This window comes from Desmodus rotundus, chromosome 6 (assembly GCF_022682495.2).
Source record: "Desmodus rotundus isolate HL8 chromosome 6, HLdesRot8A.1, whole genome shotgun sequence".
Lineage (NCBI taxonomy): Eukaryota > Metazoa > Chordata > Mammalia > Chiroptera > Phyllostomidae > Desmodus > Desmodus rotundus.
Genome location: NC_071392.1, coordinates 30,405,444 through 30,420,343, shown reverse-complemented (window position 1 = coordinate 30,420,343; position 14,900 = coordinate 30,405,444). Strand labels below are relative to the sequence as shown.

At 35.2% G+C, this 14,900-nt stretch overlaps 1 protein-coding gene across 2 annotated transcripts in view; it reads left to right on the top strand.

Moving 5' to 3' along the window:
* VPS50 (VPS50 subunit of EARP/GARPII complex) overlaps positions 1-14,900 on the top strand; it is a 110,783-nt gene that overhangs the window by 9,837 nt on the left and 86,046 nt on the right. For both annotated transcript variants that reach the window (XR_006653554.3, XM_024577154.4), the window contains exons 3-6: positions 9,726-9,848; positions 10,896-10,967; positions 13,877-13,930; positions 14,763-14,833. Coding sequence is in view for 1 of the 2 variants with exons in the window: in XM_024577154.4 (XP_024432922.2) it covers positions 9,726-9,848; positions 10,896-10,967; positions 13,877-13,930; positions 14,763-14,833 (320 nt within the window). In the remaining variant the exon portion in view is untranslated. The remainder of the gene's footprint in view (positions 1-9,725; positions 9,849-10,895; positions 10,968-13,876; positions 13,931-14,762; positions 14,834-14,900) is intronic.

Below are 14,900 nucleotides of genomic sequence, written 5' to 3'. Positions count from 1 at the left end.
GGCTAGAGGACATATGGGGCGTTTGAAGTTTATGTGCCATCTTGAGCTAAGGCTGAAGGAGGACTACGAAGTGGTTTGGGACTTCAGAGGCAGGAAGGTAATTCACATTGGGATAGTACAGTAAATGTTTGGTAAACAAATGTTTGCCGGGCCATCTTCAACAGTGGGACCATTATACACATTGGTCAAGTGGGTCTTGCTAGGTTCCCCCCTATCACACCTAGTTCATGTTAAACTTAGTCATCCATAACGGTAGCTCCCTTCCTTAACCAGGTCCTCTGTTACATTATTTTAGGCAGCTAGGGCAAACGTCAAAGTTTCTTAACTGAGTATTTCATTTCTTAAAAATAGCCAGCTTAAAATAATCAATATCCCAAAGAGGCATGTTTTTAGGATGGCTCCCTCTCAGCACTTTGCTGTAACTTGAATGTTGAGTATTTTTCATAACCTAGATGTTACCTTTTAGTCGGGATGTATATGTATATACACACACATATGTATTTTAATTTAACAATTTTTAAATTTCTCCCCTGAGCTTACTCATCTTATGACTGGATGCTTGTGCCCTTTGACCAACATCTCCTCATTTGCCCCAGCCCCAAGCCCATGGTGCCCACCATTCTGATCTCTTTCTATGAGTTTTGCTTTTTTAGATTCCACATGTGAGTGAGATCATACAGTGTTTGTCTTTCTCTGACTTATTTCACTTAGCATAACATGCTCTCCATTCATGTTCTTGCAAATGGCAGGGTTTCCTCGTTTCTCATGGCTGAGTACTGCTGTTCCTGTGTGTGTTGTGTGTGTATGTGAGACAGTGCAAAAGGGCATTAGGTGTGCTTGGTAATTCAGAGAGTCCTGTTGGTGTGGCATTGTTGAGAACTATAAATTGTAAGTGGGAAGAAATCTTAGTCTCAGCCTTTTATGGACAATATGACACTGCATCCCACTTTAAGAGGAAAGATGTCAGTCAAATAATAATCCATACATTGGAGATTTGCAATATTGGTGGAGAGAATAATATAGAAAAGAAAAATAATTAGGATTATTTACTTGCTATAGAAAAGGAAACTTTGCGACAGATTTCAAAAATTGTAGCTTAAATATTTCAGAGCCAAGGTCAGTTGTGTTCAGATTTGCTGCAGGTTAGAATTACCAGCACCCAGACCACACCCCATTTCAATTAATTCACAGTGTGGGTGGAGCCAGGCATCAGCCGTGTTTCAGGATCCCAGGTGATTCAAATGTGCAGCGAAATTTAGGAATCTTTGGCCAAATTGAGTATTTTATAATAGGAATGGAGGAAGGGAAAGTACAGGAACTGTTCTTAAAAAAAAAATTGGAAGTCTTACAGATAATTTTTATGGGGAAAAGTAGAATAAAGGGTTAGTGATGAACTGAAATTTCATTCCTGAGAAGTGGATTCTATTTCATATTAATGTGATTTTCATGCAGAGGTAAGGGTGTAAGAAATTAATTGATGTAGTATTTACTCACCAAATACGTTAATTATTTAAGAAATGTATATGTTTTGAATTATTTGAAAGTTATTTTACTTAATTGGTTACAAGAATCATGAGCAAAATTTACTGTATGTAATAATCACAGTGCTACATCGTTAGTAGTTACAGAATTTATTAAGACTATGTTTGAGAATATTTGTTAAATCCTTTTTAAAAATAAAATATCACTATTCAGAACATTTTAAATCTACACTAGACTTTAAATACTTCCTATAATACTTCCATACAGTTAATATCATAAATGTGAAAAAGAGAGCTAATATTAATAATTGGTGCATTTATACTGAAATATTGCCTTCTGGTACTACTCTTTAAAGATAAGGGTTTTTTTTTTTTAAGGCCTTGATTTCACTAACTTATAAATGCAAATAGGACTCTGCTATGTTTACTGTTACCTGATTAATTTAGCTATGCCTTTGATCTTTTTCATTAAAAGAAAAATATAGGCCAAGAAGACAAAAGAAATGTCTGTTTGCAGTTAGAACTTGAAAATACATTTGTCCGAATATAAGAAAGTATTTTTTTGTTTGTATACTTAATCCATCCTGCAAATAGTTAACTTAGTACCTGCCTGCTCTGTAGCATTTCTGTTGTATAGCATCCTGGGAGTTTAACTACTTCTGTGAAGTGAGGTTAATGGATTTGGCTTAACTTCTTAGCATCTATGAAAATAATCTGAAACACAGACACTAATTACACAGCTTTGTTTTTAGGACTTTACCGGGATATGAGTCAAGTGTGCTGGAGTAACAGTCAAGAGAGCTAGATTGAAATAGTGAGTTAAACATTCACCTTGAATGGGGAAATCATGTTAACTGACAGCTTTTTGATTCAGTTTCCTCATCTGTGAAAAGATGTATATAGGCTAGATGATTTTCAAGAGTCCTTTCAGCTCTGATATTTTCTATATTGTAATAATTGTACAAGAGATAAAAAATATACAAAAGAGTGTGCTGAGCAGTTTTTTGGAAGATGAGTATATTGGTATCTGTATTAGAGACAGGATTAGTGTTGAAGTTTATGACTAGGAGACTTTTTTTTAGCTTTAGTGATTGGGATAAAACCATCTAATTTAGAATTATATATCCTTTAAAATAGGTATTTTATGGAGGTGGTACCAAGAGGGAATCCAACCCTGCATCTGCAAATTCACTTAGTTTTTCTCGGGCACTCAGGGCTAACAAGTTCAGCTGTTGTTGCTTTAAACTGTGAATGAGATTAGGCTCCTCTTGCCTTCAGATGCTTTGATATTTTAACCCTTTTTTAAGTAGCAAATGATAAAAGATCATCCACACTGCATTTGGCAATCATTTATTGAGCCATAGTTACTAAATTTTGAAGATGCAAAGAGGTATAAGACTGTTTCTACCTCAACCTGTGTGGGAGAGACAAGCAAGAATAGATAATTACAGAATAGTGAAAGGACAGTAGAGGTCTATACTGGAGTATGCACGTGGTAGTCCAGCTAGGAGAGGGTTGGGAGTAGGGAGAAGTGAGTGCAGGGTGTTCTAGAGTTGGTGATTAATTTGTGTTGTAAGGATAACTGGTGTACAGGTGGATTTTTGAAGGAAAACCTGGACACTAGGATACTGATTAAAAAGAAGCTAATATGAAGTTTAGGAAAGAAGGGTTAAATCTGAGAGGCATTGAAAAAGCAGATTTTAGGACTGAATTTTATTGGATGTGGAAGGTAAAGGAATTGGAAAACTGAGGTCTTTAAACATTGGGATTGAAGGTGCTGTGTTGTCTTTTCTCAGAATAGATGTATTTTTTCTTTTAGAGAGAGGCTCTTTCAAGATATTTGAAATCTGAAAGAAAAACAAGATTAAGAATTATAGAGTGGATTTTTTTTCTGTACTTTAATTTGTGATGTGTCTTTTCTTCAGCATTACCTTCCAGATGGACAGACAAGTAGCAGACAGCTTGATCTTGTACACTGAAGTTGAGAAAAGTTTAAAGATAGTTTTAAAATAAATTTGCCATCTTTAAATCTGTTATCTTTCATAAAAACAAATTAGGAAATACTTGTAAAATAATTATTGAATTAAGAGAAGTAAATAAAAATATTTGGCAGAGTATTAAATATAAAAGTGTTGCTTTCTAATTTTGTGTTTTAGTACACGTTAAACCTTAGTACCACTCTATGAGTATAATCAGTTTTATTCCATGATCTATATCAGTATCTTTTAAAGATATTTTAAAGAAATATTTTATAAACATATTTGTGTATATTTGGAAGGCTATTATTATAAAGCAAGTGAGTAAAGTACATTATGTCTAGTATTTCTTTGTGTTAAAGCTAGATTAAAACAATGCTAGTTATTTTTATAACCTTTTATAAAAATCTATAAATCATTTCGCCAAACTTCCTTTCACATTGTAGCCTTAACAATATTCCACTAGATGGCACTGAAAGATTGAAGAAAAACAGGCTAGGCTTTAAAAGCTATGTTTTATTTAAAACACGCAAATACAAACTAATGAACTGACTGTTTTGATGGATTATTATTGTCGTTCTAGTGGGACTTTAAGAAAATATGCCATTTCCCCACCTAATCAGACATCTGGCAGTTCATTACAAATGTTTGTGGTATTCTCATATGTATGGTTTTAGGGTATCTGTGATTTTGAATGCTATCTCATTTGGAAACAGGAAACCTATTTTTGTTCAGTACTTTATAATTTTTATAATATTGATTGGATATTGAAAAGTTCATGCTTTTATTCTTCCTTTTAGGTTTGCATAGATTGTGGTAGCAAAATTTTTTTTTTTGCTAACTCTGATAAGACTGATTTCCATTTTTAGAATTTATTATAATAGGAAAGCCTTTTCTGTTGACTGATGAAGAAATGCAAACAGTAAAAAAAAAAAAGCCTGTGATAAGATTTATCTTGGGAAACCCAAATTCATACTATATAAATGTAAAATTTCTTCCTTTCTCCCCCACTCCCTTCCAACACTGTGCATTCTGCGCTCAGGTGTGCAGTGTGCACTGTGGACTAGTCGGCTAAGTTCAGGAATGGAAGTTGGTTTGCATTTCATATTTCACAAATTTTCTGTGGGGTTTTGAAACCTGACCTGTGAAGTGAAGATTTTTGCATTCACCTTTTTGTTTGAATAAAAACCTGCTACTGAAGATAGTAAGTTTCCAAGTTGTTCTGTGGGTTTAAAAATTGGGTTAAATTACTTTTCAAAATTAAAGAGAGCATTTACTTTAATAAGGCAATTAGAACTGTTAAGTTGTTTATAACTAACTTTTTACACTTACAAAAGTGAATAGAATTGAAAGTCCTGAACTTGGATTGGTGTTTATAATTAGTGTGATATTTTGTATAATTTGAAAGTAGTGGTTAAATGAAAATTTGTAGTCTTTTCTTTTCCTTTCCTAAACTTGAATACATTCCCTTAAGAGGTGGACTTTTAAGTGACAGATCACTTTATAAAGTTGTAGCCTACTTCCTTACAAAACGTAAATAACTGGAAATATTTTAACTCTGTACACTTGAGGGCTCCAGTTGTCTTACAGACTTGGATCCTCAGTTCTCACAAAACCTTTTGTTGTTGTGTTGAGAGGAATAAACATTCTCATTTTGCTTGGCTAAAGTGTTGACTTAAATTTCTGATTGCTTTTCAATTTTTTTTGTAAAGTTTTGTTTATGGTGTGCATTTTTTATGTATGTTCATGTAACTTCATCTCAGAGATGATCTAAATAGAAAAATATGCTGGGTAATATTATGTGCAACCCTATATTGTATTGTAACTGCTGGAAGACAGAGCCTCTGAAATATTGAATGACTTCTTTGTTGTAAATAATCCTGCTTTGTTTATTATGTTAAGAAAATATGAAATGTTTATGCTTTTTGATACAGTACCTGGCACAGTGATATATGTGTTGAATATATTTTATTTTTAGTAAGGGAAACTATAGTTCCAATATATAAATATATATTGTATTTAAAAAAAAATCTCAATTGCTGCATTTTATTGCCTCTTGGTGTACATGCACACTCTCCCCCATGACATTTTGCTACCCTGTGAAGCTACCCTCTGTTGCTTAACTCACTGTGTGCTTCCCCACTGCACTGTTTTTAACATATGCTTTGCTTTATTTCTGTAACCTTATTCCCTCAATTTCTCAAATTTGAAATTTTACCTATTTTCATATGCTCTGAATGCCACCTCTTCCATCAGATGTGAACTGACTTTCCCTTGATGCCCTTTGTCTTGTCTGTGCCTCCCTCCTTGTGTCCTGCATCATTATGGTTTATTCATCTTACCCTCCTATTAGCAGCTGTTTGAGGGGAAAGATATACAGGGTCCTGCCGGAGTAACGCCTGCTTCAGTGTGGTTGGTAGGGTAGTAATATGGGTGTAATGATGTATAGTTTGAATTTGAACATTTCACCTAAAATGTCATATGGTGTGCTTGAGTGTGATATTGTATGTTACAGAATTACATGCTTATGATTTTGTAATACAAAAGGGGCATTATTTGTGCCGGACCCAAAGATGAGTAAAATACTCATCTTTGTTTCTGTGTTCCCTAGGGTGGAGGACTTTTACAGAGTGGGAATTAAAAAAATGTTAAGTTGAAATATATGACTTCACTGGGAAAGGTAAGGTAATTGAACTTGGAAAGCAGGCAGGTTTTTTCCTCTTGATTGTATGGGAGAGATTTGATTTTTTTTGCCCAAAAGAACTTTTGTTTTTATCCCTTTACAATTTAATTGATTACTTTAATTGTAGTCTTACTCCAGCTTTAACTCTGGGGTGACATTGATGTACTTTTTCTTTATTTTAGGTGTAGTTGATTACCATTGGCAGGCAAGTTGTGGCATATTTGATAGTTTGCAGTTGTTGACAAATTATTTTTGAATTTTTAAAGTTTTACAGAATTTTTCTACCACTATTAATGATATTATTTTTCAGTTACTATGTGACATAAAATTTACTATAAAAATAAGCTCCTTTAAAATGTTAGTAATAATATAATAGCAGTCTGTAAGACTGAGATATTTTATACCCAATTTAGCTTAAGTATCTAATATTATTGTAACTTTATAAAAAGCCACATATTTTAATATGGTCTAAGGAGTTTTGTTATTCTGTTTCCCTGATTTTACCTTTTAATTTTTTTTGTAGGAAATCTGTGCATTTTGTTTACATAAAATTTTGCTTCATACATATATATTGGTTTGCAAATTTGGTTCTGAATTAGGTGAAGAATTAGGCATATTTGTACATCTTCAATCCTAGGAAACCAGTCAGTTTTATGTAATGGCAAAATTATGGAGTAATTGTGTTAAGAATATGCAATCTAGATAGATGCTTTTGTTTTTTTCTAATTTGCTTGCATAAACTATCCCTAAAATCATTTAACATTTATTGTTATTTCTAGTTAGAAGAAATAAACCTTTCATTAAGAGTTTTTGGAAAAATTTAGCTATCAAAACAAGAACATGCTGTTTTTTCTTTGTTTTGTTCTTATATTCCTTTTTTAAAAGTATAACTCACTGTGCAGTTAATTTTAGTATGATCAGTGGTTAATATCTGCACTTTGCCTCGACACTACAGAGCACAGTGATGGAGTAATGAGAAGTGTGTAATCCGATCGAGCCGGCAGCACCGACGGGGGCAGTCTTGCAGTCAACAAGTGCAGGAGATACAGTGATGGTCGGGACTCTGAACAGAGTGGAGTTTGTCTGAATGAGTTCAGGTTTCTGTTTTCACACGGGAGCCATTAGGTTGTGTGAAAGGAGAGGGTATTTGGGATCCAATCCTACTTTGTGTACTGTGTTTCTTTTTCTGCCTTTCTTGGTTTTATTCCCTTCCTTATTTCAGGTTACTTAGCGTGTCCAGTGTTACCTGTCAGTTCTTTGACATTATATGAGTTTGCCTGCTCTGTGTGATATAATTGCTTACTTCTCTGGGAAGAAATGACATTTGACCTTTTATATACATATGCAGATTGTACTCCTTTTACAGATTCATCACATTTGTGAAATGTACACTTGTGAGATATTTCTGAGTGAAACCATATTTTCCCTTTGACGTTCTTCAACTTGGTATATTTGATTCATTGTCATTTTGTGAGTGTGTGTGTGTGTGTGTGTGTGTGTGTTTATGTATGTCCATTACAGGTGATACAAATTAGGATGGAAAGACCAAGTAAGTTGCCCAAGGTTAATAGCAGAGTTGCAATACAAACCTGTGTCTTTACCTTTAGATCAATCATTTATGTAGTATATGGATAACCTCAGTGTGTAGTTATATGTCACTGGCAGTTATAAGTCCATTTAAGCTGAAAGTGCTCATTCATTGCAATCTATTTCAATTTTTGGCTTAGCTCCATACCTGATGTTCTTCAATCTTAGCAATTTTTATAATCTTCAGTGTTTTTTGGTGTGTGTGTGCGTGGTACCAAGTACATTTATTTGCTACTGATGCTGTGGAATTCCTTAGGGAGGCAACAGTGCCATATCCTTACTTGGGCCTTATTCTCATCCTCAGCTGGCAGTATTTGAAGCTGGTATTTCAGATGCCTGCGGACTTTTAGGGATGGAGATTGCCAGGAATTTCTGATCTCTTTTCTCATTTTATATCTCAGTGTCATTTCACATTTCCATTGGATATAGAGAGGTTGCCTGTGGATAGGCTAGCTGGAAAGCCGTCTTCAAGTGGCATAGGTTTAACCCAGGTCTGTTCTACAGAGTCGCTGTCCAGGGTGCTACACAGTTTAATGTGGTAGATACTCTCCCCCCCACTCCCCAGGAATACAGCCTCCACCGATTTCTTACTGCACTCATAGTATCTAATTGCATGCTAAATTGGTGATGGCTGTACCTTTGGCCTTTTTTTGATAACTGTTTTTATAAGTTTTGGTAATGAAGAGGCATTTTTCTTTTTCATGCACTTTTAGTTATGCAGGTTTGATTTTTATATGACTTTGCCTTCTCTTTTAAATTTACTAAAATTTTAAATTTAAACAATTAAATACTCTTGAGTTTCAGATTTATTGCTCTAATATTTTAGATCTACTAAGAGGAGATAATTTAATGATTAATATGTTTACCAGTTTAAAATATAAATTAAAGCCTAACAGATATATTGCCAAGGTATAAGACTCTTTTTTTTATATGAGGCTTTTTTTTTTTAAATGAAACTATGTCTTGCAATAAAATAATCTAGAGTACCTCTATTTCAAAAATAGTGTCCTCTGATTAACCATATAATTTTGTTATTAATTAGTGAGAATTCAGTAAGAGTTTTTGTTAGTATTATTTTAATGACTGTAAAATGATTTAAAATACTAGTTTCTTTTTGTGTACTTATGTATTTGAGATTAATGTGAATTAAAAAATCAAATTACTAAATTGTTATATGTCTATAACAACATCTTGATTAATTAGTGTGGTTGAGAGAAGCCATCTGGATTACTGAAACCTCCCCATTAACTGAAGGTTTATCCATTTATGAAGTGAAATTGCATAGGATAAGGGTAAGGATATTGACCTTAGGCGTAGAGATTTGTCTGCCTAGCTCTTTCTAGTTATATGAAGTGATAGAAGCCCCATTCTGTATTATAAGAAAGAAGCACTTGATCAAATACAGGGCACTAGGTTCATGCTCATGTCACTGATCGCAGTATTAGCACACTTGAAGGAAGTCTCATGGACTTACAGAGCTAAACCTGTGAGCCTTTTCTGGAGCCAGTGTTTCTTGGCTGAGCAGTGGGATTTCCAGCAGAGGGAGGAGGACTCCTGCTCAGGGTTCTGATGCTGATTGTGACCCAAAGTCACTGAGATGGTTTCCTGTTTATCTGTGGTGACACGAGCTTTGGAATGTTGTTAAATGATGAAAACATGGATATGTGTGATATGGAGATATGACAGATACAGGTGGGTACTTTGTTTTTCCTTTTGTCAGACATCCATGTTCTTTCAACTACTAGTTGGCACACAAGGAATTGAAAATAAAATCTGAATTATGAAACTGGCTGTTTTTTCTTCCATAGATGAGTAGTTTTTAGTGTTTGGCTATTCCCAATTTTCCATGAACTTCCCTGTTTTCTGTCAGTTTGTCTCCTTGGTCAGAATGGTTCCCAGGAGATTTATGACTCTTAAGACACATGATTATTTTATTTCCATGCAGATGGAATTAAAAAAACTGCAAGTACTGTAATTGTGATTCTTTTTTTCTTAAAGGAAGAATTCCGAGAACTTCGAGAACAGCCTAGTGATCCTCAAGCTGAACAAGAACTAATTAATAGCATTGAACAAATATATTTTTCTACAGACTCATTTGACATTGTTAAATATGAGCTGGAGGTAAAGAAAATTTCATTAAAACCTATCTAGGGCCTGTTTGTTTCAGTGATTGTATTTGAGATTTGAATGTTTTTTAGGGACGTTATATTGTTTTTGATAGCAGGATTGTCTATAATGACCATATTGTGATTAAATGAACTGTCAGCTTTGTTTAAAGATTAAATTACCTTAAAAAGTGTAAAATTAAGTGCAGCTGTAGAATCCAGGAAACGTTTCTGTGTTTTTGGTTTTTGACTATTAACGCACAATATATTAGTATGCTGCCTCTACTTTAGTTTGTATTGGCTAAATATGTTCAGACAAGCTCTAGGACTTTTATTCGTGGATACATATTTACGTAATTGTTTACTTATGATGAGTATCCCTGTGCCATAATGTTTACAACATCGGCATTTTAAATTTATAGGAACTTCAAAAAAAAAAGAGTAGTAAAATTTGGTTTTAGACAAAACCAAATACAATATGCGTACACATTCTTTACACAGTACACAGAAATTCATTCCCCAACTCATTGCAAGGTTTCGTCCCTCATTTGACTGAGACTTGGAGTCCAACGTGCAGTTTCCCGTCTACGTAGTGGTACGCTGTGTTTTTGTTAGTTTCCCACACTGCGCTCTGAGAGCCAGTGTGTGATCTAGAACGCACTCCAACAGCCGTCACTGCCATACTGTAGTGCTTAGTTACTACTTAGTTTTCCAGAGGGGAAATGTGTTTAGGGACGTCCTCACATTCTCCTGTCACAGGTCATGGGAGCTGTGTCTCCCAGCCCAGGAGTCAGGTGCCCCCATTGTAACGGGCTTTCCTGGAGGTTGGAGGCAGCAGCAGTGGAGACAGTGGGCTGGGTGAGGAGCACCAGCAGGTTGGATAACAAAGATGTGTAGCCTTTCATGTCGGGAGTCTAGTGGGGCCGGTGGGCAGGGCAGGAGGGCCGGATGCCAATGGGATGTGACAGACACTGTGCACACACTTTGTAAGTCAGAGTTGTACAGGTAATGACACCAAACTAAACAGTTCATTTTACTTTTCTCTAATGGGTTTGTTTTTTAGAAGCTCCCTCCTGTTCTCAATTTGCAAGAATTAGAGGAGTACAGAGACAAATTGAAGCAACAGCAAGCTGCAGTAAGTAAACACATTTCTTTGTGACGGAACTGTAAATGAAACAGCAGAAAGGTGTAATGTTTTCGGATTTTATGGTTTAACTAATACATTAACATACTAAACAAATCATATTTAATATGACTTTGATTCAAATGATACACTTATATCAAAATTTAATGCCTGTTCAGTTTCCCTCATATTACCTTGATAGATTTGCTTCTAGAATTTGAAATTCTTTCTCTGGAATCCTAAGGATGATCAAAGAATATTGGACTTTATTTTTTTTCAGATTACTAAGTACCTTTAGTTATGCAAAGTAACTAAAAGTACCTTCTTGTTATGCAAAACTACTTACAGTTTTGTAATGGAGTTTTTTTTTTTAATACTTAAGAATAAATGTCCCTACTTCTAGTTGAAATATGTCCAACGAGAGGGTTCAGCAAGTCTGAATTGTAGTCACTATTTAATTGTCTGACATTGGGCAAGTCACTTAGCCTTGGTAAATCTCTTTTTGAAGTGATGGGTTAGGCCTGCATTTTCTCTAATGCTGTAAAATTCTCTGGTTCTGTATTTTCCTCACATTAAGCTGAACTTTTAAAAAATTCAGACTCTACTGTACAACATTAAATAGTGGTAGTGTGCGGGCTTGCTGAATTTTTTAACACTACAGGAGCAATAGCAATGCACTTGCCTGTTTGGATTTAAGGTGTGATTTAACAACACAGCTGACAAACAGGAAGACGCAGCCATGCACTAACTACATAACGACGGTTCGCTCAACGACTGACCGCGTACACTGTGGTTGTCCCGTAAAATTATAATGGATTATAAGCAAAAGCTTTGTAATCGTGAAGGAAGAGGCTGGACCCGGCTAAGATGTTGGAATTACTGCTAGCTCTGGGTGGTTTAAATAGAGGAGGAGCTGAGCATTGTGTCCCCCAGCCATTTGCCTGCCAGAAGCTGGGGCCAAGAGTTGGGAACAACGGGGTGGAGGGGAGCCTGGGCACCTTACCTCCTTTTCCCTCCCCAGTCCTGTTAACTTACTCCTCCCTCCCTCTTTCTCTCCCTTTCTCTGTCCCTTTTATTATTTCTTCTCTCAACCTTTATGTCTTTTGGTCTCTTTCAATCTCTGCTTTCCCTTCTCTCTTCATTGTTTCCCCTTCTTCCCTCCCTCCTCCTGACATACACTCTCCCTCTCACATCTTCCTGCACAGCTCTCCCTCTGTCCCCACCAATGTGTGTATCGCACACACACTCTTATCTTTTCTACTGTATTTTTACTGTACCTTTTCTATGTTTAAGTATGCTTGTATACACAAATACCATCATATGATTGTGTTAGAATCGCCTAAAGCATTCAGTACAGTGAAGTGCTGACAGGTTCGCAGCCTAGGAGCAATAGATTATATCATGTAGCCTACCTGTGTAGTAGGCTATACTGTCTAGGTGTGCGCACATGCACTCTATGATGTTTTCACGTAAGGACGAAATTGCCGAACAACACAGCTCTCAGAACTTCATTGTTAGGCAGTAAATGACGGTTTGCTTCTCTTTCTTTTGCATTGCAACCAGAAGTCTCAGTGTGCCTTGGGATCTCCCTGCGGTAGCAGCCCTGGTGTGGGGAGGGAACTTGAGTACTAAAGGGTTGTGTAGTAAAGATATGTTGTGCTTTTGGAGAATTAGATATAAGAGGATGGTGGCATTTTTTTGCCTTCTCTTGGTTTCAACATATTTAAACATGTACTGCTCCACTTGTATACTTTATGTGGTGGTGCTTTTTTGGGACTTTGCCCCATCACATAGTGACCAATGGAATTTGATAAACCTGGGCTTGAATCCTGGGCTTGTAATTACTAAGTGTGGGACTGTGGACAAGTTACTACCATTTTTAAGATTGCTTATCTAGAAAATGAGGAAGCATGTAACCCATTTCTGTAGATTGGCTTGAGTGCTCATTGAAGTAATGTAGGAAAAGCACTTAGTACACTGACTGGCGCAGTGCAGACTACAATAACTATACACTGTCTTTATGTATTTATTTTTTTAAGAAAACCCAATTTTGTAAAATTAGGTGGGTTTTGAGTACATCTATACAAATTTATACTTACATACATTTATACATATATATTTATACACACACACACACACACACATATGAAAACAGATTAAGAAAACATGAAAGGATTAACGCGATGCGTAAATGTGTGTGTAATGTTTTGTTTTCAGCTGGCCTGGGGAAGGGGAGCCCGTTGTGTTTTCGTGAGCGAACATTTCACTAAATGCCTTTGGTGTGCCATGCTTTGTGCTAGGCTTGGTATCTCACAGTGTAGTCTGGTAGGGGCCCCTGAAATTGTGAAATAAGAGCCTCATGTTCAAGATCATTATGATTCTAACTTGCATGCATTAACATTATTCATGGAGTTGGCTAAGAAAACCTGAGGATTCTTCGTAGCATTTCAAAAGAACACGTGTTTTCAATTTTTCAAAGAGAGAGGACCAAATTTTTGGTCTTACGTGGTATAAAAGGATCTAAAGAGTACAAGGACATTCCCTGTTCCCCAGATATTGTCTTCATAAATTCAGTTGATTAAACGTTTATTTATCTTAACATGTTTATCTTTTAAAGCAAATCCTGAACACTTAATAAAGATGATCAAACTTTCATGCATCTTAGTTAAATCAAGTAACAGTACTCATTATTAGTAGTTATAATGACCATTTATTGAGTTTCTATTAAGGACCAAGTACTGTGCTCTATATTATACCTCTTTTACTAATTTTATAGACCAGAGAAATATGTTTGGTTATAGCAAGCTATAGAATTTATAGGGAAGACCTATGGAACATTATGGAAAAGTTTTAAATATAAAATATCAATGGAAGTATGATGACTTTTCTTAGCGCCTTTGTTTGATTACATGTTCTTACAGGTCTCTAAAAAAGTAGCAGATTTAATCCTTGAGAAGCAGCCTGCTTATGTAAAGGTAGGATAATATTTGCTATTTTCATGAAATGTAAAAAATGTTTGTGACTTACTCCTGAAATTGTTGAAGTATTTTAATTTATTCTTCAGTGTATAGTTCTATAGCAACATATGGACTCTTTTTGGGGGGTATATTTGTGTGTGTGTGTTTCTCTCATTTGGAGAAATTTACCAAACTTAAGAAATAAAATTGTTTTTATCACTGATTCTAAAGTAACCTCTTTGGTTTTCCAAACTGTAGAACAGCTAGTGAGAATTGCTTCTGTGTATTTTGTAACACTTAGATTACTAATAATGAACACTCAATGACAATGTAACAATCTGTCTTTAAAATATGATAAAATTGTAATTGTTTGGCTGAATCTGTCTTTTCATTAGAAAATCAGAGACTTCAAAATCTGTTGAAATATTTACTAGGGTTCAAATGAAGACGGTCATTGTCAATCATCTCATCAAACAGAAATCATATTTGTCCTATCCTTGATTACCTTGGGAAATTCTTTTGGGTAGAAACATTATTAAAATTATTTTAAATGGATACATTAGTCTTTGTGTTTATATAAAGCATATTGGGTCTAGATTTCCTTATAAGCAATACTGACTAAATATTTCTCATATGTCATTGTGAAAATCAGTTGAAGGTTGTCATTTTAAATAATTTTGTTGAAAAATATACCAACAGTTTTCAGGTTCAAGTATTTTTTTGCCACTTTGCTTTCCCAGCAGGCTTTTCTTTGAAACACTTTCTTACAAAGTTTTTGTTAGAGTTCCACATGAATAGAAAAGAAAAATAAAGTGCCTCAAGCAATAACCTCTACCTGATGTTTCTGTAGGAACTCGAGAGGGTTACCTCGTTGCAAACAGGTCTTCAGCTAGCTGCTGTTATCTGCACAAACGGGAGAAGGTATTCCATTCGTTGGTATTTGGTTCTTTAACCAGAAAACATTTCAAGAAAAACTGTGAAACTTGTT